At 44.9% G+C, this 24,652-nt stretch overlaps 1 protein-coding gene across 1 annotated transcript; it reads right to left on the bottom strand.

Annotated features, from left to right (window-relative positions):
- Positions 1 to 2: 2 nt before the first annotated feature.
- Positions 3 to 22,709, bottom strand: LOC128104616 (protein arginine N-methyltransferase 9-like; the record flags this gene model as incomplete). The annotated part of the gene is made up of 5 exons (XM_052729549.1): positions 3 to 6,471; positions 13,599 to 13,810; positions 14,090 to 14,212; positions 17,746 to 17,899; positions 21,967 to 22,709. Coding segments are annotated over 5 exons (1,332 nt in total), but the record flags the coding sequence as incomplete, so codon positions are not given.
- Positions 22,710 to 24,652: the final 1,943 nt, after the last annotated feature.

Genomic DNA, 24,652 nt, shown 5'->3' on the forward strand with positions numbered 1-24,652 from the left:
AGACCAGGCTGGCCTTGACTCACAGAGACCAGCCTGCCTGTGCCATCTGAGTGCTAGGACTATAAGCATGCACTACCACCAACCTGGCTGTGAGTTACTCTTTAAACATAAATTCTTAATGTTTTAGCAAAAATTGTTTGATTAGAAGTCCACATGTTTTTTTATTTTTGAGCTAGACTTAATGGTGTACACCTTTAATCCCAGCATTCAGGAAGCAGAGGCAGGCGGCACTTGATGAGTTCCCCAGTCTGGTCTAGGCCAAAAACAAAAACAAAACACTGGTCAAAGAATCAGAAAATGAAGCTAAATGGAAGGATACCCTGTGACTCAGAATAAATCTTATCAGAATGTCCACACTACCAACAGGAAGATATAGATCCAATGTAACGTCATCAGAATCCTAGTGGCATGATTCAGGCAAAGAACAGCCCTAAAATTCATATAGAAATATTTTTAAAAAGGTCAGACCACTTCTGAGGAAAATTGGACACATGGCATTTCCTGATTTGAAATACAAGCTGGGTGCCATGGTTCAAGCCCCTGTCATCCCGCATAGGAGGTTGAAAAGGGTCATTTGAACCCAGTGTTTGAGATTAGCCTGAGCACCATAGCAAGAAACACACACATACCCCACACCTCAAGAAAGAATTGTTACAGAGCCTCAGTGGTCAACAGTGTGGTGGGCTGGAGAGTTTGCTCAGTGGTCAAGAACATTGGCTGCTCTCCCAGAGGACCCAAGATTGATTTCCAGCACCAACATGGTAACTCAAAACCATTTGTAACTGTAGTTCGGGAAATTTAGTGCCCTCTTCTGACCAGCTCAGGCACAGGCATGCACACTGGTGCACAGGCATGTATACAGGCAAAACACATAAATAAAAATGTTTAAAGGAAAAAAAGTGTGACGCTAACAAAAACCAGACAAGTAGAACAAAATAGAAAGTCAGAATAATTGCTGACAAGAGCACCTAGTGGGCACACTAAGAAAAAATAGCTTCCATCCAGGGATTGTCCCAAGAAGTCTGGATTCCACATCCCAGAGAATGAAACCGGACCCTTATTTTACACCAGACACCAAAATCAACTCACTGTGCAAGGCACACAAATGTGAGACCGGTAACAAAACTAAGAGAAGGCCCTGAACCATTGGCTTTGCCAGTGACTTTCAGAACACCACACCAGAAGGTACCATGCAAGCTTCCAAAGTCCTACCCAGCTATGGCAGACCCACATCGACAACCCGCATGCCATGATGACCCTAAGGCGCAACAGCAGCATGCACACCTTGGCGGTAACCAACAGCCTAACTGGACTGAAGAGCTGCTCGACAAGAGGAAACCTGCCTGGGACTGGAAACCTGGCTAACTACTTAGTGCCAGTGATTACTGGAGGAGAATCTACAACCACTGATTTACTAAACCAGCATAATCCCTAACAACAGTCTATAAACATCTGTCCTTATAACCACAGATAAGTGTAGTTTTTACCCCTCATCAAGGAAACTTATCTGCAACAGACCATTACAGAAAACCATAGCCAAATGCAGTTGTGGAGCCCAGTCCCAGTGGACACATCTACAAAACACTCCCACACCTAAGGCTCAGGGAACATTGTGGAAGAGGGAACACATTGCAGAAGAGGGAACAAGAAGATTGTAAGACCCAGAGGATCAGGGACTTTGCTGTGAGATTGTGTCTCCTAGTAATGTCAGAAGCTACACCCCTAAAGTCTCACCAACATGACTGCCCAAATGTGAGCTGAACAAGGACAACACCAAGGGAAAACCCCACAGGCCTCAACCCTACACAAAGAACTGTAGGCAACTGAGGAAAGCTGGGAGTAGGAGAGATGGTCTTTTCCATGGAAAAGCATAATAATTAGTTGTCTAGTGCCAAATGCTCAGCTCCTAAAAACTTAAATACAGGTAGCATTATACAGACCGAGCACATTATATTTAGGAATATATATGTGTACATATATGCATGTAATAACAATGAGAAAAGAGGCCATGAATTTGAAGGAGAGCAGGGAGGGATATATGGGAGACTTTGCGAGTAGGAAAGGAAATGGAGAAATGTTGTAATTATATTCTCAAAAAAGTTAAAATATCACACCATAAGTTTAGCCCACAAAAACAAAACATGAGTGAGCAGGACTTGATCTGCCACATTCTACAACAGATGACACCTGTGCACCCACAGATTCAAACAGCCCTAGGTCACAAAGCCCTGGGAAGATGGCATTTGTGCTGGACACCGACCTTTTCTCGTCTTTGCTTTCCACACAAAACACCTACACTGTTTTACTTGCCATATCTAGAGCTCCCCTAAGGATAGAACAACTATATCCATCAAAACCTTCTACAGAGCAAAGGAAAAATATCAGTGACCTCAAGCAGCAGCCTACCTACTGGGAAAAAGACTTGCAAACAATATCTAGCTTAAAAGAAGCTAATACCTATAAAGAACTCATACAGCTCGGTAACAGAGCATCCCTGCTACAAATGAGGAAAATCCTGAACAAACATTTCAATAAAGCAGACAAAAGTGGCCAGCAAGTGCTGTCTGCTCCTTCCTGACTGTGGACATAATATGACAAGCCACAGCCGGGCGGTGGTGGCGCACGCCTTTAATCCCAGCACTTGGGAGGCAGAGCCAGGCGGATCTCTGTGAGTTCGAGGCCAGCCTGGGCTACCAAGTGAGTTCCAGGAAAGGCGCAAAGCTACACAGAGAAACCCTGTCTCGAAAAACCAAAAAAAAAAAAAAAAAAAAAAAAATATGACAAGCCACTTCATGTTCCTGCCACCACACCACAGGACTGCGTCCCTCCAGACCTTCACTCTGTCTGCACTGAGAGCTGAGCACTTGGCTCCAGCCAGGTCCCACATCAAGGCTCGCTTCCTTGTCGATTTTAGTGCAGCCCCAGCCCAGTACAATGTGAAGATTGGGCATGATCAGCAGCTGCAGGGTTACCTCAAATTAAGGCCCCTGCTGCCTCTGTGTCTCTGCAACCCAAGACACGCAGTGAACCATACTCTTGAGGAAATTCATCAACTGTCAGTCATACTGAAAACCTGGCCAGTAGAATACTTCTAGACTATGGAAGTCTTTGAAACAAAAACTCACTGGATTCAGTGACCTGGAGACCAGGATAGAGCCAGAGTCTGCTGGGGGAGCTTAGACACAAGCTCTAAACAGCATGCTGGACACTGGACACACAACAGCAGGGTCGACATTGGCCAACAGCTTCCTGGAGGCTTAACTAGAGGTGAGACCTCAGCGTCTGTAACCCAGCCTGCAAAAGGGAAGCCCAGAAGCAGGAACAGCATTCCAAACGAGATCCTTGGGGGCGGTGGGAACGACACCCAGGGCACTGTGACCAATAGCTAAGTCCTAGCCGTGAAATACCTAAGAGCATGTCAGGCTTCTGGAAACCACGGCAAACGTGCCTAGACTTGAGACTGAATCCCGACAACAGGACAGACGGCTTTCATATGGTTACCATCCAGCACTTTCACATTTATCCTGTCAGTTTGTTGTTCTAGAGCTACTCTTTGTTCCTTTCTCAAAGCACCCAGGCTCCGCTGGTTGGTGGGGTCTGTGTCAGCCTCCTAAGAGCCGGGCTGCTGTGTTATCTGATCTGTGTATCTCCCGTCTCATGCTCCTTACTCCTCTCCGACTTCTCCGCTGCACTAACACTAAACACTAGTCTCACTCTCCCTCCTTCCCCTCATACCTGGTGTCCAAGGTACGAGCAGTGCTCCTTGACTTCCTGAAAGAGCGTGTAAGGGATGGCTCATTTTCATGTGGCCGTGACAGTATTTTCACAGTTGACCTACCCTTGATAGCATTTATTGTAGCAGACACTGTTGTCAGAGGAGAACTGGGGACCAGGCCAGGGACAGCAATCTAGCAGAAGAAAACAACACCTCAACCACATCCTTATCCCTCTAACACTGCAACACTTTCACTGAAAGAATAAAGGTGATGTAATATTGGAGCCCATTTAGGCTTTATCCAGCAGGTCTGCATAAAGAGGATGACTGGACCACGGGCCCAAGTACCAGGTATCTGAGATGGTCTGCACTTGGCTGTGCTCGGGGGAGGTCTTTTGCTCCGCCCCTTGGTGTTCCTTTAAAATCCCTGGGGCAGAGACAGTCAGGCCCCGATGGATTAGGATCCAGGCCCTCCTGAGGCTATCTTGTATTTTCTGTTTCTCTCCCCTCTTTACTTCTATCTACTATTTCCTGCTGCTTCTACTCAAGAGTACTCTGTGGAAGTGGGGGGGTGGGGGTGGGTGATGGCCCCCCACAACGTAATTTTAAAAAATTTCTCCTAAGTGTACATCTGTGTACCACCTGTGTGCTTGGTGCCTGAGATCTGAAGAGGGGGTCAGATCCCCCAGAACTAGAGTTACAGATGGCTGTGAGCTATAAACAGGTGCTGGGAACCAAACTCAGGTCCTCTGCAAGAGCAACACATGTTCTTAATTCCTAGGCCATCTCCCAGTTAGTACTTTACTTTTTGTGTGTATGGATGTCTCGCCTGCGTGTAAGTCTATGCACCAGTGTGCATGCCTGGTGCCCATGGAAGCCAGAATTGTGCATCAGATCCTTGGGAACTAGAACTGTTGTGAGCTGCCATGTAGGTGCTAGGATTCGAACTCGAGTCCTCTGCAAGAACAGCCAGTGCTCTTAGCTGCTGAGTCAAGTCTCCAGCCCCATCAGCCAACAACCTAACAACAGAGGTTTAAGTTCAGGGCAAAAGCACAGGAAACTGGAATACCAAGACAATACAGCTGTGTGAAACCTACCAAACTCACAGTAACCACATCTGGTGAGAGCACATTAATGAAATCTCAAGAATCAAAAGATGATTATAAATACATTAAAAAATAAGAAGACACGAACTCCTGAATTCCAAGAGAACATGCAGAGTGAATGAAAGAAGGAGGTCAGCATAAGATATGGAAATGGAAACTAGTAAAAGACACTGAAGAAAGACCAAACAAACGGAAATGAAAATTCCAATAATTCAAATAGAGATCCGTGGAAAGATTCAGCAACACAAAGGACCATGCAGAGGACAAGAATATCAAAGCTTGAGGACAATGAGGAATTGGATGTTCATTAACAAAGATACATTAATTTAAAAAATATGCCTGGGCTGGGCAGTGGTGGTGTTGCCTTTAATCCCAGCACTTTAATCTCAGTACTCAGAGGCAGAGGCAGGCAGATCTCTGTGAGTTTGAGGCCAGCCTCGACTACAGGGCTAGTTCCAGGACAGCCAAGGCTACACAAAGAAATCCTTTCTTGAGAAACCAAATATATGTGTGTACATGTGCATGCGTGTGTGCGTGTGGGTGTGCACACTTGAAACATGCAGGAGTCATGAGGAACTATGAAAGCACCAAATCTATGAATCACGGACAGATTAAGTTTCATGTCAAAGGTGCAGGAAAATTTTCTATAAATTGCCCCAAGAAACTGCACCATATCTAAGATGCTCATACAGGTACTGGAGGCATTTAGAATACCAAACCTCCCATGTTATCTTAGTATCAAAACACTAAAAATACACAGTTGCAAAAGAAAAAAGTCACATTATAAAGACTGACTCATCAAAATAGCACATTCCTTAACAAATTATAAAAGAGGAGAGTTAAGAATGAAGTATTTCAAGGTCTGAAAGACAGTAACTTCCATCTCAGACTACTGTCCCCAGTCTGCTGATGTGAATGAAAATGGACCCCATAGACTCATAGGGAGTGGCATTATTTGAAAGAATTAGGAGATGTGGCCTTGTTGGAGTGGGTGCAGACTTATTGGAGGAAGTGTGGTGATATTTTATTTGTACTGAAATGTGACTTGTGTGTTAATAAATAAAGTTTATAAATAAAGCAAGCCATAGCGAAAGCTGGGCAGTGGTGGTGCAAACCTTTAATCCCAGCACTTGGTAGGCAGAGCTAGGTAGATCTCTGTGTGTTCAAGGATACAGCCAGCATTGGGGACACATGCCTTTAATCTCAATACCAACCATAGAAGACCTGGAGGCCTGTATAGACAGGCAGTGATGAAGCGGTCATGTGGTTGGGTTTACAACCAATGAGAAGGCAGAACAGAAACACTATAAAAAGACAGACACACAGGAAGTAGGTCTCTTTCGGAGAGGCACAACAACAGCGACAGTGAAGGGTAAGGTTTTTAGCTCTTAGCTATTGCTCTGACCTCTTGGCTTTCATCTCTGTATTGGCTCTGTGTTTCTTTTTTAATAAGACGGTTGGTTACATCTACAGAAGTGTGTCACTGGGCATGGGTTTTGAGGTTTCAGAAGCTCAAGCCAGACCCAGTGGTTCACTCACTCTTCCTGCTGCTATGGGTCAGAATGCAGAACTTTCAACTCCTTCTCCAGCACCATGCCTGCCATGATTGTCTTAGTTAGGGTTTCTATCACTGCAACCAAGCACCATGACCTAAAGGCAAGTTGGGGAGGAAAGGTTTATTAGGCTTACACTTCAGCATTGCTGTTCATCACTGAAGGAAGTCACGACAGGAACTCAATCAGGGCAGGATCTGATGCAGGGGCCATAGAGGGGAGCTGCTTATTGGCTTACTTTCCACAGCTTGCTCAGTCCACCTTTTTATAGAACCCAGGACCACCAGCCCAGGGATGACATGACCCACCATGGGCTGGATCCTCCCCCAATGATCACTAAATGAGAATATTCCTTATAGCAGAATCTCATGGAGGCATTTCCTTAACTGAGGCTCCTTCCTTTCTGATGACTCTAACTTGTGTCAAGTTGACACACAAAACTAGCCAGTACAATAATGAACTAAACCTCTGAACTGTAAGCAAACCCCAATTAAATGTTTTTCTTTATAAGATTTCTCGTGATATGGCGTCTCTTCACAGCAATAGGAACCCGAAGACAGAAGTCAAAATGCTATTGCTGTAGGGGGGAGGGGTGTATGTGCACAACACAACATGAACAGACCTGGCTTCCCAAGACTGCTAAGCCAGGTTAACAGAAGACACCAGAAAGAATTTTTTGGATTGAAGAAAATAAATACACCCAAGAGGCTATGGACAATACAGATACTGTGAATGTAGTCAAATAAATAAGATGAGAATACCAAACACTACAGAGTGACAGGATCAATGTGTATCCTCGCAATAACAACCCTGAACAGTCATGTTCCCAATTCCACAATCAAAGACACAGACCAGCCCTTTGGGGTCAAAGGAAGGATCCATTTATTTGTTGTTTCCAAGAAATGTGCCACCAGTATAAACAGATGGTACCATGAGCTGAGAGGGTGGAAATGGTGCTCCAAACAAATGGAACTATAAACAAGAGCCAGACAGCCAAAAGGTATAAGAAAAGTCATTTTATCGACAGCAACAATCTATCAAGAGGACATTACAATTCTAAACTTCTGTGCACCCATTCCATTAAACAAAACCTACTAGATGTAAAGTCAAAGAATAGAGGGTGGAAAGTTGGCTCCGTGGATCAAGTACTTGCCACACAAGTAGCAGGATAGAGTACTAAACCGCAGCACTCACAAACAAGCCAGACAGTTGTGATTTTCTGTAATCCCCAAACTCTGGAGAAGAGCCAGGATCCCCAAGGCAAACTGGCTAGATAAGACTATTCGTTACTGGTGCTCTCTGGCTTCAGCAAGAGAACACACCTCAATAAATGAAGAGTGAGAGAGACACCAGTATCAGGCTCAGCATTTGTGTATATATGTTACGTGTGCACACAAGCACATACATGCTCACATGCACAAACCACATGTAAATAAAATTTTTAAGTCAAATAAAGTCACAAATTAATCCTATTGAGAGCGGCTGGTAGCGAAAGTCCATGGAGTAAACAGCAGTGACAACTAGAGTTCAGAAGGTCAACCTATCAGAACCGAGGGTTCTGTTAGAGGAAACCATCACACGGGCATTATGGAGTTACTGCCTTTGGAATGAACTGGCTGTCTCTTGTTGTAAACCTCTTGTGTAATAACATCTATGATTCTCCCCATTTACCGTGCATCTCCATGTAATGTGTACATGTAATCTCATGACTGCATCTCAATCTTGGGCACAACTTTCCCTATACATTTGGGGTAATTGGACAGTTGTCCCTAGCTGTGCTTATTTTTACTAACATATATCTGGCCACGGCCATTCTCCAGACAAAAGTATTTCAGCAAAGATACCTTTTTCCAAAGACAAAACTGCACATAGATAAACATTAGCTCATCTCACTTACAGATAAGGGAAAATAACCACTGGCAATTAAATCCTCAACTCCTTACCTTCACCCTGGGTTATTTATACAAGACCCTAACTTAAGAGATTTACTGCTCACATTCCTGGGATGATGTTTTAGCCATTTGCTAGTTACTGAGTTAAGGCAGTTACTTCCCACTGACCCAAGGAGATTGCCATCAAGGCCAGGCTGGCATAGGTACCAAGCTTCTTTCTTGTGAAAATTAAGTTTTAACTCCTCCTCAGCCAGGTGCTATTCCTAGATTCCCTAACTGATCTTAGCCTTCAGTTGACCCTACCAGAGAACTCCCCTTCAGTCACTCCTCTTTGGGGTTGTAATTGGAAGCTGACAATTAATTGCTTTATGTGTGGGTCCTTATCACCTCTCTCTGCGACCCTGAAATCTTCAAGACTACTGTTGCTTTGCCAAAGAATTACTGCATGTGTATATATACTGGTTCTCTGAGAGCACTGGGGGAATAGACGGAGAAGAACAAAGATGAGGACGGAGACGGAAAGAACTAGATAGGGATGAGAGAACAGCAGAAGGGACTGAGAGCAGGAGGGACCGAGAGGAGCTAAGGATGAGAACAGAAAAGAAACTGTGTAGATAGAATTGACTTAGAAGAATAAAGTGAATGGACTAAAGAACTCAGTGTGCACAGATTCATTTATATCCTTCAGATTAGAATCCTCAGCCGCTTGTAGCATCTGTTCTGAACCCTGGGGGGGAAGAGAGAGAGAGAGAGAGAGAGAGGAGAGAGAGGAGAGAGAGAGGGAGGGAGGGAGAAGAGAGAAGAGAGAGGAGAGAGAGGAGAGAGAGGACAGAGAGGAGGGGGGGAGAGAGGAGAGAGAGAGAGAGAGAGAGAGAGAGAGAGAGAGAGAGAGAGAGGAGAGAGAGAGGGAGGGAGGGAGAAGAGAGAAGAGAGAGGAGAGAGAGGAGAGAGAGGACAGAGAGGAGGGGGGGAGAGAGGAGAGAGAGAGAGAGAGAGAGAGAGAGAGAGAGAGAGAGAGAGAGAGAGAGGGAGGGAGAGAGAGAGAGGACAGAGAGGAGGGGGAGAGAGGGAGGGAGAGAGAGGAGATGGGGACAAAGAGGAGCAAGATGAAAAGTAGGGAAAGCACTTCAAGATGCAGACATGGGCAAGGACTTTCTGAAGAGACTTTCGGATCACTCAGGAAGTAATGCCAACAATTAAAAATGGGATCCCATAGCTGGGTAGTGGTGGTGCACTACCATAGGATCTCTTTCTGTATGCTGTGAATGTGTGCTGCTCCCATTGGCTAACAAATAAAGCTGCATTGGCCTATGGCAGGGCAGGATGGAGCCAGGCAGGAAAATCCACGAGAGACAGTGAGAGGAGAAAAGAGAGTGTGTGCGGGGGAGAGACGCCAAACCGTCGTCCAAGGAGCAACATGTAATGGGGCACAGATAAAGCCACAGAACACATGGTGATACATAGATAATAGTCATGGGTTGAGTTAAGTTATAAGAGCTAGCTAGCAAGAAGCCTGAGCCACAGGCCATATAATTTGCAATTAATATTAAGCCTCTGAATGATTATTTTATAAGTGGCTGTGAGACCTGGTGTTAGGATCCTGTACATGCACAGCTCAGGGTCTTGCATCTTATGTCATCAGGGAGTACTGATGACTACGTACCCACCTTAAAAAGCTGGTTGCAGACCCCACGTGCTCTCTCTGCTCTGCTCCTGCCATCTCTTCCTCCCCCCAGGCCTGCTTCCCTTCTCTCTCCCCCGCTTTCCCTCCTAATAAAGATCTCGGTAACTCTGGCAGTCATGGCCGTGGCTCATGACTTTTCTTCCACCAGCGCCGTTTACCTATCATTTGCTGCCGTTACTCGGATAGGAAATTCTGTGCACTCTGCGTCTGGGGCTAGCATTCAGAAGCCTATACTGAGGAACTGTGACTGCCCGCCACTACTGCCACCGCAGAGTACCACGTCAGGACTGTCCTCACTGCCATGACCGCCACCGCGTCTCCTCCCTCTACTACGCATGCGATTGGCGAGTTCCCCTGCTGTTTCAGCGACTGCAGTCTGAGCTATATTCCTTGTGCCAGACCTCCAGGGGGTCCTCGGCCTATGCTGGCCCCAACTCATTCTCTCTCTTGACGAGGTCAATGCTGTCAGACCCCTGGGGGATCCATGTGCTGCATATGCTCCCAGTCCTTACTCCTCTCTTGATGAAGGTGGGAGTAACTTGGGCTGATTCATAGATCCTTCTCCTACCTCAGGGACACCTGGGATTGGAGTCTGATCCTGGTTCGTTATTTTTTCTTTTTCCTCTCTCTTGGCTGCAGCCATGGGACATAGGGGTGGATACCAGGAAATTTGGCTGCACAACAGCTTCATGGGAATTATCTAACTTCTGCCAGCGAATAGGCAAATGAAAAGTTACCTTATCCCCAAGCTTTCTACCACAGCTCTGAAGTCCCTCTCCCTCCTCATTTCTGATTCTTTCTCTGTCATGTGCAACCACTTCTGCCTATCTGACTTCTGCTTTCTGCTCTCCGGTATTGGGTGGGCTTTAACTCACCCTAACTCCTCCCACTCGTTCTCAAGCTGCCGTGAGAGGCACAGACAGGTCTAAAATTGGGCTAGGATACATGCAAATAAGTTTACGATCAGTTCACATCCTGCCTCCTGGCGGGTCTTCCTAAAGCTGTCCTCAAGCCAGCAGACATCAAAAAAAAAAAAAAAAAAAAAATTCAAGACACGGAGGAAAATCGGTATGTTGTCCCCCAGACCTCCCTGACATAAGACTAAAACTTAAGCATCTGGAGAGCAAGGCTCCTGACCCCACAGGCGGAAGTTTCATCTGTGGCATTTAAGGTGTACCAGGGGAGAGATGACAAAGCCCGAGAACAGAATTGCCAAGTGCTGGCACACACTGGCTCCTGAAAGCCGTTGGGTCCCTGTTTTAAGTGCAGGGGAAAAAAGGCCATGTGGGCTAGTGCGTGCCCTGCCAGGCCATCAATTGAGCCTTGTTCAGAAGGCCACCTAGAAAGACAACCGGTCAGCTGACTGGACCAGGCACTAAGAGGCAGAGGGACAGACAAAGAGCTCCAGCAGACCTAGGCTTGGCCACAGGCTCATTCACAGGGAACCCAGAATGCAGCAGAGTCACTAACCCAGTCCTGGGAGTTTTGGGGTCCCATCTCTCCTTATTTCCCTGTTGTCAGGGTAGGGAGGACAGCCTTACCCACCTCACCAGATTTAATTGCACTTTCAGGGCTACTTAATGAGAAAGATTGTCCAGCTAAGGTAGGAGCTTTCACTTCATGCTCCCTCCATGTGCCTCACTCTAGACCTGTCAGAAGTGCTTCTCCTCCTCACGCACAGGGACACAGACAGGGCCCTGATCTCTGCCTTGTCCCTAATTCCAAAAAATGAGTTCTCATTCCACAAGCTTTTCTCTTCTCAGTTCCCTCTTCTAATTAACAGCTCAGCTAATGGTACAGGACCACCACAGAACTGGAGTCCAGAGATCATCAAGTAAGAAACTATAACAGCTAAAAGGTATTTGCACCCCCAGACCCAAAAGTGTCTGGGCTCTATAAAAACAGACTTTAATATAACCATCTATTACTGCTAAATGCTTTCAACAATTGGTCACCTGTCTCCTGGATGCTAAACTAGTAAAGGAAACAGGAGCCTTAAATGATCTGTCTCTGATAAAGCTTAACATGTTCCAATCTCTCTGTCTCCCTCATTAACACTAACCAATATAAGCAGAGTACAATGGTCACTAATTTTCTCATGGCTGCTTCATAACATGTTCAAAATTTTTCCCAAGCTCCAAAAACCATCTTAAATCCATCTGGACAGGTCAGATCTACTTCAGGCCTTTTTCTGTCTCACCAGCATCCTGTCAGACACAAAAGTGGCCAGAGTACCAAGCCAAGAGGGATGGACGGCTCCAGGGCAGCAGGACAGCCCATCATCCCAGGACGCCTGTCTGCATCAAAAGGCCCCCTTCCCTACCCCCACTAAGAGCCAACCAACACCCACCAAGTCAGCTGGAAAGAGTTTTTTCTGAAAGAAACGATGCCTCTATTCCTATTCACTCGCTTTTTATAATAAGCAAAAAGTCTAGAATGTAAGATCCTGTACATGCGCAGCTCGGGGTCTTGCGTCTTATGTCATCAGGGGGCGCTGGCGACCATGTAGCCACCTTAAGAAGCCAGATGCAGACCCCACGTGCTCTCTGTACCCTGCTCTCTGCTCTGCTCCCCCCATCTCTTCCTCCCCCGGGCCTGACTCCCCTTTCTCTAACCCCCCTTTCCCTCCTAATGAAGCTCTCTGGAACTCTGGCAGTCATGGCCGTGGCTCGTGACTTTTCCACTGGTAACCAGCGCTGTTTACCTATCACTTGGGCTGGGCGGGACCAGAGAAACTTATGGTTATAATGCACGCCTTTAATCCCAGCACTCAGGAGGCAGAGGAAGGTGAATCTTTGAGTTCGAGGCCAGCCTGGTCTACAGAGTGAGTTCCAGGACAGGCTCCAATGCTACAGAGAAACCCTGTCTCGGGGGGGGGGGGGGGGGGGGGGGGGGGACACGACAAAAGGTGGGGGGAGGGGGAGAAAAAATCCCATATTACAAAGTTTTGCAACAAGACATTCAAATCAAAATTTAGAAAAATTCTGCTTTAGCATTTCTTTTAATGATCACTGGTATTTTGACTACACATATGTCTGCATGAGGATGTCAGATCCCCTGGAACTGAAGTTACAGACAGGTGTGAGCTGCCACGTGGGTGCTAGGAATTGAACCCTATTCCTCTGAAAGAGCAGCCAGTGCTCTTAACTGCTGAGCCGCCCCTCCAGCCCCTGCTTTAGCATTTTTAAGTTTTTTTTTTTTTTTTTTTTTTTTTTTTTTTTTGCTATGAGTGTTTAGTTTTCTTTTTGCCTAAGTAGAGAAGAAAAAAACGCCTCCTGAGGACACTTCCTCCTAAGCCCTTCACTCTTTCAGAAGAATGCTCTGGTTCACAACCATCCCATCCTTCAGTAGAAGCCTACTTTTAGATGTTGCCCAGTTATTATAAGCCAAGATCTCAAAACCTTAAAAATCTGCTTAACTGACACGACAATGAGGCAGACACCTTTTAAATCCCTACAAAGTCCAACAAAACGGCTTCCTAATATAAAGAAACAGAAGACATACCCTTTTCTAGAGAGCAAGAACAAGGCTACACTTTAAAGCTGTCACCATGTGCTTTATTAGCCATGGTTACTTAAGCCACCCTTAACCATTCTTGACCATGACAAGGATTTTACACACTCATTTTATGATTAGAGTCTCACTCACTGCTTCACTGTGATGCTGACATTGCTTTTGTGATGCTCAACACTGAGCACAAGCTCCTCCCCCACTTGCACCCGGATGGGATTTTCCAGGACCACGGCAGCTTGTTTCCAGTGGGAGGCTTCGCCTGAGGTGTCCAGCCTGACTTCATCATCAAGGCACAAATGAAACCAAAATGGGACAGCGGTCACTTGTCCAGATCTACAAATGCGAACCTATGGAAATTGAATTTTGAACATTTCATCAAGGCAAGTAATTCTTCTTTCTCTTTTTAATCAATTTGAATACAAAAACTAAAAATATATTGAACCACCCATTCAAACTTAATAACTAAGTCTTAGACACTAATATTTATTCAGTCTATTTTTGCATGTTGTCTAGAAAAGAAGATTGAAATCTTCAAAGGAAATGATAGACCATGTAAATATGATGTCCCTCACTTAAGGTAAATTGTTCTGAATGTGACAAGTTTGATCATTTGTGGTTGTCCTTACCTTTACTTCTCTATTGGAAGTGTTCAAATACGGAGTCATTAGATCTAATCTTAAGAGTTCCACTGGCTGGCTTAAAGGGATACATGGCAATGAAGATAAATCCAGAAATACACGGATAGGCACCTGAAGAGAGAGTACACGCTGACTTTTATCATCTGTAGTCGGGTCTGCTCTATCTGCAATTAGCTCTTTGTGACAGGACGCTTTTCATTGTCTCGTTTATTTTACGCATCAACCTAAGGCATGAATCCTCACGATCAGTTTTTCAGGATGAATGAACAAGCCAAGGTTTAGGCAGGCTCAACACTTTGCTACGGTTTGTTACCTACAGGCCTTTCTCCTCAATGAAAACACACTAAACTTTTAAGTGGCCAAACAATTCCAGAAACATTTGTACCTAGAATATGTGAGCTAATAAGCAAATAATCTAATGGTAAATATTAATGTGTTTGATCAGAGGCGCCAAATTTAGCCAAACATGGTGGGTGGTACACGCCCTTAATCTCAGCACTTGGAATATTTAGCCAGGCATGGTGGGTGGCACACGCCCTTAATCCCAGCACTTGGAAGACAAGAGGCAAGGGCATCTTATGAGAGGCCAGCCTGGCCTACACAGTGAATTCAGACCAGCCAAGGCTACACAGTGAGATGCTGCCTCAAACAAACAAACAAACAGCAAGGGATGGGCACAAACTCATCTGAACAGATTCATCCTGAAAAACAAAGTCTTCCCTACAAGGCAATGGTTCCCAAAACCTCGGCTGCAAGTTCAAGTTACTCAGGGTATCCCCATGCCAACCTGTGGTCAGGTCCAGGATTCTGAAGCTCTCAGAGTCCCCACACACAGCAATCTCAGTTGCAATCCATCTCTGTCTTTCACACTTTCAAGCCCCTTCCTTGTTTGAAATGAAAAAGACAGTGCTGCTTAGAAGCTACTCTCCTGTCTGTGAAAGGTGGCGACTGGCCCTCAATCATCCAACCTTTCATAAAAGCTCAGGGGCCCACACCACTTCCAGTCTTCTGTCTGCCTTTACTCCTGTTTGTGCCAGTGACTGAGAACCCTACACTCCCACTTCTCATTGCCTGGGACTGAAATCCTCTCGCTCTACTCACACTGTCCCTCCCCACTTGTGTTTCTCAGCCTAACCTCCTGGCTTTCCTTGTCACCATCAATCATCTTTCAAGCTCTCTAAATTCAGGTCTCAACCCTTTTTTGCGCACACCCCTCATGTTCCATCTAGTCTTGTAGTTTTAAATACCATCTATATGATACTGTTAAATTTACAAACTAGGCCTAGAGTTTCATTGATTCCTTATCCACCCCTCCTACACACAAATACAGCTGATCACTCTGATGTTTCCCACATCAATAAATAGTCACTCTCATTCCTGTTCCTCTCTCACACCCCACACCCAATCTCTAAAACTCCAACTTTTAAAATACATGCAGGAGCACACATGGCTCCGGCTGCAGTGGAAGCCACCACCTCTCATGGCGTCACCACTGTGACTGTGTCTTCAGCTGGCTTTGTTCTATTCCTAACAGTCACCAAAACCATCTTTACAAAGCAAGTTGTTTCATCATGCCACTGTTCAATCCTCTCTGATGCCACCTAAGGATCCTTATTTGCCCCATGGGATATGACCCACACCACATTGGGGATTTTCTTAGTGGACAGTTATCTAGGGTTTGGAGTCATTTAATGCCATTTCTGGAATCAGAAATAGCATCCTAGATCCTGAGGGCAAGCAAGGTATCTGACTGTATGGTGTGAATGCTGGAGTTGGAGGTCTTGTGCTCTCTCTTTCTGCATTGGAACAGCTGGTTGAATGAATCTGTGGTCCCCATATAGGCCGTGTTCCTGAAGGAAAGCAAGGATGGGTCTCAGGCTGGCACTTCTAGGACTCAGCAGCTCCAAAAATGTCTGGTGAAAGGTCTTCTGCCCTTTAATCTTGCACTCCAAGGCAGAGACTATGGGTATACTGCTTTTCTAAGGGGCTGACAACACTGACTGGTATGCCCATTGTAAGTTCCCACCATGTTTTGTTCTTGATGACCTGAGTCAGTCTACCACCCTCCTTCACAGTCAGAGACAACAGAAGAAGTTGAAAGGTTTCCTATCCATAGCAGGCAAACGCGTGGTGCACACTGCCTTCTCTTGAAGACTATTAATTTCCTGAAGAGCTCACACAGTTTACGTTGTCTTCTCATTGGCTGTAGTAGAATAGTATTTTGCACGGATGTGGATTCTTTCTTGGGATCTCCCTGCCTGGCTATCTATGTGAGTGGCTAGAGTTAACTTGATGTCACCAGGCCCATCATCTCTGGGTTGGCTGTAGACCTGCTGAATCGTTGGTCATGGCTCCACCTGGAGGATACGGGGACCCCTCAAGGTTGATCATGCTGGCCATACTCTTAATCTCTTGTCCATGGAGAGGTCCTGCTCCCATCATACACCTCTGATTTATATTGAGATACCTGTTTTGCATAGAATTGGCAGCAATGTACATGGTGACAGCAGATTCTTGAGTTTTCTAGTTCAAGCCTCTTATGAAGGAAACATTCCTGACCCAATCTAATGTGGTCTATTGGACATATTAGGACTATAAGGCCTGTCACTGATAGAAGCATGACTCATTCTCCCTGGAGGGAGTGTACCATCAGGGAGGATTTGAGGCCACCTGTGTACTTGACTTGCAGCACCCACGGGGCTCCTGCTTCTTTCTAGCATGCCTGCACTGGCCTGCCTGGGTTGGCCTCCATAGCTGCCCGTGAGTTCTGTATGTGTACACTCTTGCACACGTGCACACACGTCACACAGGATAAAGGTGGAGATTTGAGGTAGATACTGGGTGTCTTCTTCACTTGCTCTTCCACCTTATTTTTAATAGAAGGCTAATGGAGGTGGAAATTTTCTGCCACGACAGACTTTCTCTCAAACTGTGAGCCAAAGCAAACCCGTACTCTAGGTGCTGTTGTCAGGAACTTTAAAGTTGTAGAACTAGTAACTGAGACATGCATGTAATCTGGGAATGGTGACGTGTGTCTATAATTCTAGCCCTTGGAAGACAAAAACAGGTTATCCTTGGCATTGAGGCCCTCTGGGCTACATTAGACCCTATCTAAAAAAAAAAAAACAAAAAACAAAAATAATAAAACAGTGCATGTAGTACATGCTAAATAAACATTTGTTGAATAGTTTTTTTAAAAAACAATTTTGCTTTTTATTTTGAAGACAGGGTCTCCTGTAACCCAAATTGACCTTAAACTTTTATTTATATGTATGCAGTGTTCTGCCTGCATGCATACCTGCACACCAGACGAGGGCACCAGATCTCATTACAGATGGTTGTGAGCCACCATGTGGTTGCTGGGACTTGAACTCAGGACCTCTGGAAGAGCAGTCAGTGCTCTTAACCTCTGAGCCATCTCTCCAGCCCTACTGAATAGTTTTTAATGTACTATATTCTTTGAACAACCTCTGATTTTGCTTCATTGATTCACAGTTATCTAGTAGTCGACCAATGTAAGAGAGGAGACAATCATTGTAAGAGAGGAGAAATGGGTAAACAGACTAAAACATAAAACTGCCAAGACAGCCCAGTGGTGGTGCATACCTTTAACAGCTTGGCTGAACAGTTCTCTAGACACTTACCTGAAACTGGTTAATAAAAGGTGCTATGTTTAACCCGAGAGTATGCTCTGTTCCTTGAACAGCACTCTCTTCTACCAGTGTCTGTGACTCCACGAGCATCCCGAACATTAACACATACTGGGGGAAGATCTTGCCTCCAGACTGCAACAAACACCTGAAGAAAGGCAAATCATTGGAAAGCCTTTTTATTCCCTACATTTTATAGATAATAAGAATTATGAATTAGTGAAGGGTAGACGATATATAGTCTAGTGGACTTTGTCATTATTGACTAGTAGTTCAAAATTTAAACCACTAGAAATAATTGCTCAAGAAGTCAAATTTGGACCGACTAAGGTAAGTCCTTAGTTACAGACCACAATCATTAATAGGGAACCATCCCTATGTGGAAATCAAAATGATACAAAATCCAGCACTTTTAGCCAGGCAGTGGTGGTGCACGCCTTTATTCCTAGCCCTGAGGAGACAGAGGCAGGTGGATCTCCGAGTTCAAGGCCAGCCTGGTCTACAGAGTGAGTTCCAGGACAGCCAGGGCTACACAGAGAAACCCTGTCTTGAAAGACCAATAAACAAACAAATAAATGAACAGGCTACCATCAGAACACAAGTGCATTAAAAATACTTCAGACTGCTTTATGACTGTGTATAAGATGTATATGAAACATGAATAAACTTCATGTGTGGACTTAAGCTTGCTCCACAAGCTATCATTATGTGTGAAGAGCTGCCACACTGAAGGTCTCACATATCACACTACACATGGCTTAGTACATGAGGGCACAGAGTAAATGTTAAGTTCTCTGAACTATTCCGTAACTTCTCTGAAATGATTCACTGTAAAGGATTAAGCTCTCCAAACGCAAATATATACGTAAACTGAAAGAAATATCGTAGAAAGGAAAGAGACAAAAGTTAACAAAACCCTTTCTCATGCAACTGCACTTAACGCTGCCACACTCCATTCTCCCTTGAACCCCACAAAAACGGTATTAACAAACAATACTGCCTATGGTTATTTAAAAGTATCTTGTTAAGTACGCTGGACCTGGATAGAGAATTATGAGCAAAAAATAAGTGACTGGTGGGAAACTGGCATTTCCCGCGTGTGGGGTACCAGGTGCTCCTGTACCAAGGATTTGGAAGCTATGAAGGCAAAATCGTTCTGACATGAGTTAGGGGCACTTAAACTATGGTGGAGTCTTGTTTCTCATACCTGAGCCATAAAGAGGAAGCAGAAACATAAGACAATGTAGGGTCTTAAGACCAGTGAGACTATTCCTCATCTGTCACATTTTCAAATATCGAACCTTGTCTTTACTGAGTATTCTGGGATGTCTTCTACTTGAACTTCCAGAGCAGGGACTACACAGAGGTGGGCACTGATCACCTCAAGTATCTTTCACAGTAAATTTTACACCCAAGTTAAAGATGTAAGGATCTACTTAAAAAATACAGACTAGCCATCTGGCCAGTTTGTACATATCTAAAAAATAATGTGCATAAATGTTTCAATGTTTGCTATGTAAGTTACCTAAATAGATCATTAAGATTTAGGGGCTCAGGGGACAATTCAGTGGATAAGGAACCTGCAGTTCAAATGTGAGGACCAGAGCTTAGATCCATAGCACCCAGGTAAAACGGCAGCCTGCCCGTAATCCTAGCACTCACTGACGGGGTAGAGATGGGATCCTCGGTGTAAGTTCAAAACCTAGACTAGCCAAATAAGCAAGTTGTGGGTTTAGTAAGACACCCTACCTCAACAAAGTGAAGAGCAAATGAGGAAGACACTCAACACTTATAGACAGATACAGAAGAGCAGGGTAGCATCCATTCCTAGGTTGAAGCATGTACACAGGACTTACTCTAGGCTCATACGACCATGTGCTTACACAGTGAGTAGAGGGGCAGCCTAGTTCAAGGTCATGACTTACCCTTACCCGTCTGATTGCCCTTACATCTAGGTGCCTGTGACTTGTTGATCCTATGCTCTCCTATGCCGTTCCTGACCACTTGTTTGGGTTTGAGGGAAAGTCAGCAGTCCATCTCAATTAGTGACATAACTATCTCTTACAAAGTGACACAGCCCTCAACAAAACCCTTCCTATCAGCTTGTGAGCTGCTAACGAGAGGCTTATTTACTTGTTAATTTTCTGCCCATTTGCTTTAACTTTCCAAAACTTGATGCTCAAGGAAAGTTCTAAGAATGATATAACAGTGCACACTACCTTGTTATTTAACTGTTCTTAAATGACTCATTTAGCAGGCGCTTGACATCGTATTAAGTTTCTCTCTGAAGTGCCGGGATAACAGAGCAAGCTGGCCACCACTGAACCATACCTCCAGCCCATAAACTTGACTTTTACCTTAACAAGTCCTTTCCCTTATTTATTAAAACTTCTCACACCAAACTGGAAGGAGGGCTTCTCCAAAACACAGCCAATTAATTAATTCTCCAACGTCAGCTGAGTATCTTAGGATTCCAGTCCATTCTAACACTATCTACCCATATCATACAAGTGAAAGGGTTCAGTTCCACCTGGCTGCCCATTTCAGATGCCAATCCTAAATCCCACACCCAGTGATATACATGTGGTATTCACAATTCCCTCTTTGAGGGAAGCATCTCATAATTTGCTAATGTGACTCACAGAACTAAAAACAAACAAACAAACAAAAAAACCTATTACCTCTATGTACTGGCTCACTACAAAGGATAAAACTCAGAAATGGGAAGCTGGAGAGATGGTTCAGCTGTTAGGAGCATTTGCTGCTCTTGCAGAGGACCCGAACTCAATTCCCAGCACCCATGTGGTGGTTCACAACCATCTGTTAACTTCGGTTCCAGGGGATCCAATGTCATCTTCTGATCTCTCCAGGCACCAGGCACACATGTGGTACACATACATACATGCAGGCAAAACACACTTAAAATAAACACATCTAAAAAAATTTGAAAGACACTGGGCGGCAGTGGCACACGCCTTTAAACCCAGTACTCGGGAGGCAGAGCCAGGTGGATCTCTGTGAGTTCAAGGCCAGCCTAATCTACAGAGTGAGATCCAGGACAGGCACCAAAGCTACACAGAGAAACCCTGTCTCGGAAAAATAAACAAACAAACAAAAATTGAAAGACAGACAGACCCACTCAGAAACGGCCGACAGGAGACACGCGCGGGCAAAGGTGACTGACACTAACTCTGTATTTGATCTCCTCTTGGCTTTGGTGCTGCTGCTCTCTTGGTTTTTTGGTACAAAGCTCCTAAACACGGAGTCTTCTCACAGTCAAGGGAACAGGAAAGTATCTTCTGTATACCAAGGCCACGCCAGGGGCTAGGGACTCCTGGAGTCTCGGGTTTGTTCTTAGGAAGGAGGAGGAGGAGTGGCTACAGGGTCGGCCTTGACTCTCTCACTTCCCTGCCTGGCCTCAAAGCCAGGCTGAATCATCACTAATACCCAGTGATGCCCATATACACATGGAGCCCTCAAAACCCACAGGAACAGCGCTGACAGCCTCTGTGCAGCTCAGCATGTCCAGGAAGACCATGGACACTCTGCACCTTCCATGGGCCGCACCCTCTGCAGCTCTCCCGGTTCCTCATCTGCACCCTCTAGAATAAGTTAATCTAAGCCAACATTTTCCTAAGTCCTAGGAGCTGCTACAGCAAATTCATCCAAATCTGAAGAGGGTTTTATAAACTGAGGGGACCTTCAATTTGTACCTGGTGGTTTAGAAATACAGATGACAACCTACAAGATGCACCTGACTTCTGAAGTTGTGGCTGTCCTGTAGGTTCTGCCTACCTCCAGAGAACAGGACCAGAACTGAACAGAACTAAACAACACCCAGTTAGTGTCTGCTGGGGAACTGCTTGGTACAGTGTAGGGTAAGTGCCTGCATAGCTGTCATCAGGAGTACCAGAGCAAAAGATGGGTGAGAGGAAGAAATAGCTCCTTATGGGAGAGGGACACACAGAGCTCCCCAAGGTCTTAGTCACTGGTCATTAACTCCATTTCAGAAGAGGAAAATCTAACCTGGCAACTAGTCTCTACCCCAGACCTGTCAGAAGCCCTCAGCAGAACAAACTCCTATGTCAGGAACAGTTAGACAGAAAGACAATCATCTCACCCCTATCACCCACAAAACTAAAAACAAAACAAAACAAAAAAAAAGTGACTTTTGAACCCAAAATCCCCCATTCAATTTTATGGTTTTTGTTTTACCTGGATATTGCAGCTTTTTCCATTATTTCCTGCTGAATGAGCCCAGATGGCTCAATGACATCTAATATAATTATGCTCCACAATTTGTCTGATTTGGGCCTTTGCAACACAGCAGCTTCATCCTCTATATGTCTCAGCCAAAACTCAAGTGTTTCCTTAGGGAAGTGATTGGCTTCAGATATGAGGTCCAAAGTGACACAATGCTGGTCTTTCTCCACAGAACTATAGGGCTTAACCTCACCAAGTGTTCCAGCAATTATAGGCAAAAGAGAGAAGCCTTCAGACACATCCAACACATAGAAAGGGTCAGAGGTGCTCGGCGCAATTGAGCTCTGTCCACTTCCAGAGTTCATCTCAGTATCCTGACCAGGAGGATCCACAGGCTGCCACAGCTTCTCTGGGGCCAGTGAAGACAACACCTTCCTCATCGCCATCTTAAAGCCTTCATGATATGGAATATTATTGAGCAAAGCAATCTCTGTAGGTTCTAACACACAGGTCTGCTCCAGAGCATCTGCTCTACTGGTCTGAAGGTTAGCTAGAGCACTGCAGAGCTCAGCCTCATTCCCTAGAGAGAGCAAGTCTTCACTCTTGGTAAAATTTTTTATAACTTCCATTTCATGTTCCAAATTCAGAATATTGATGCTCTGGATTCTCAGGTAACAGTCCTGACAAGATGCTTCCATTGTCACATGGTCCCCAGGCTTTATCCAGTAGTCTGCATTAGTAAGAAAGAAAAATATACATAACTGATTGTCTTAGTCAGGGGTTCTATTGCTGTATGTAATAAACACCATGATCAACAGCAAGTTTGGGAAGAAAGCATTTATTTGGCTTGCACTTCCACATTATAGTCCATAATTGAAGGAAGTCAGGGCAGGAACCTGGAGACAGGAACTGATGCAGAGGCCATGGAGGGGTGCTGCTTAACCGCTTACTCTCCATGGCTTGCTCAACTTCCTTTCTATGGAACCTAGAACCACCAGCCCGGGGTAGCCCCACCCACAATGGACTGGGCCCTCCCCCATCAATTACTAATTATAAAAATGCCCTACAGGCTCACCTATAGCTCCATCTTATGGAGGCGTCATTTTCTTATTTGAGGGTCCCTCCTCTCAGATGACTTTAGCTTATGTGACGTTGACATAAAACACAACTGTCCCCTTGTCAACTTAAGCTCTGACCAGGTCCACTCCATGGCTGCTGCTGTTCTTGGCAGTCATCCCATGATACTGGCATCTCCAAAGTGCTAGGGTCCCTTGCTGCAACTGAACCGTACCTCAAACTTGCCCTGTGGCTAAAGTTGACCTGGATCTCCTGAATTTCCTCCCTCTACCTCCTACGTATTGGGATGACAGACATGTACTACAAAGCCCAGCTTCTTAGTTTTTCTTTGTTTTTACTATGATCAGTAGATGTACTGCCAAACTGAGGAAAACATGGAGATAGAAAGAGGATTTGTCTATAAGCAAAGATAGATGAAATTCGGGGATCAATATCTAGCCTCATTAAATAGACATTCTTAAAGAGACATTCTTTTCTCTAAAGGTAATTTCCAAAAGAACGAAAGCATTCGGCACAATGGTATCTGCTAGTCGTCAAGCATTTGGAAATTTGCATGTTTAGGAAGGTCCCAGTTTAAGGGAAGGCTAAGTCCTGCAGTAAGGACTGTACTGTGCTCCTTTCTGAGTTTCCACGTGGTCCACTGCTAAGCCACCATGTGTAACTGTCACTCGTCTCTTCAGCCCTAGAGCCAGATGAAAACACAGTCTCGGCCGGGCGGTGGTGGCGCACGCCTTTAATCCCAGCACTTGGGAGGCAGAGCCAGGCGGATCTCTGTGAGTTCGAGACCAGCCTGGGCTACCAAGTGAGTTCTAGGAAAGGCGCCAAGCTACACAGAGAAACCCTGTCTCGAAAAACCAAAAAAAAAAAAAAAAAAAAAAAAAAGAAAACACAGTCTGCACCCAGGTGTGGTGGCACACGCCCATAGCACCAGATAGTGGGGAGCTGAGGCAGAAAGATTGCTTGAGCCCATAAATTTTGCTTCATAACCTAACTACCTGAGTTCAATGCCTGAAATCAAGTGAGTAGAAGCAAACAGTTGTGCTCTGACACATGCATGCAAGTGCACTCCCCCAAAACACCTCAAACATCACAGACAGACAACAAACAATTAGAAATGAAAAACCAAAGTCGTTATTTTTATGTTTAAGCATTTAAATAGCCTTTCCCTGAGGATCCTTGAAGGGATATTTAAATTACCATAAGAAAATGAAAATAAATGAATACAGATTTTAAAATGTAACTTGTTGAGAGCCAAGCTTTTTCACTTCCATGTCTTATCATTCCTCCACCACTCTAGGGTAGACAGCATTGTCCTAGTTTCAGATATGACCCAATAAAAGAGCTTTGCCAGCAAAGTCATTCAACAGGAGAACCAAGATCTGTATCCAAATCTTCAGACTACAGATTTCACAGTTCACTGGCCTGGTGAATCAGATCCCTGATAGAGACTACACAGACGTGTACTTCCTTACTGCTTTAAATGGGTAGTTTTCTATGTATCTAACTGCAAAAAACATGGAAACCCATCAAACTGCTATAAACCGTTTTCTTTTCCTAAATAGAAAATACCTTTAATATAAACTTTCCCCAGGGAAGTTTGCAGATCTCCAAATTCTCTTAA

Source organism: Peromyscus californicus, unplaced genomic scaffold (assembly GCF_007827085.1).
Source record: "Peromyscus californicus insignis strain IS unplaced genomic scaffold, ASM782708v3 Scaffold_8__1_contigs__length_139910024, whole genome shotgun sequence".
In the NCBI taxonomy this organism is placed as follows: Eukaryota; Metazoa; Chordata; class Mammalia; order Rodentia; family Cricetidae; genus Peromyscus; species Peromyscus californicus.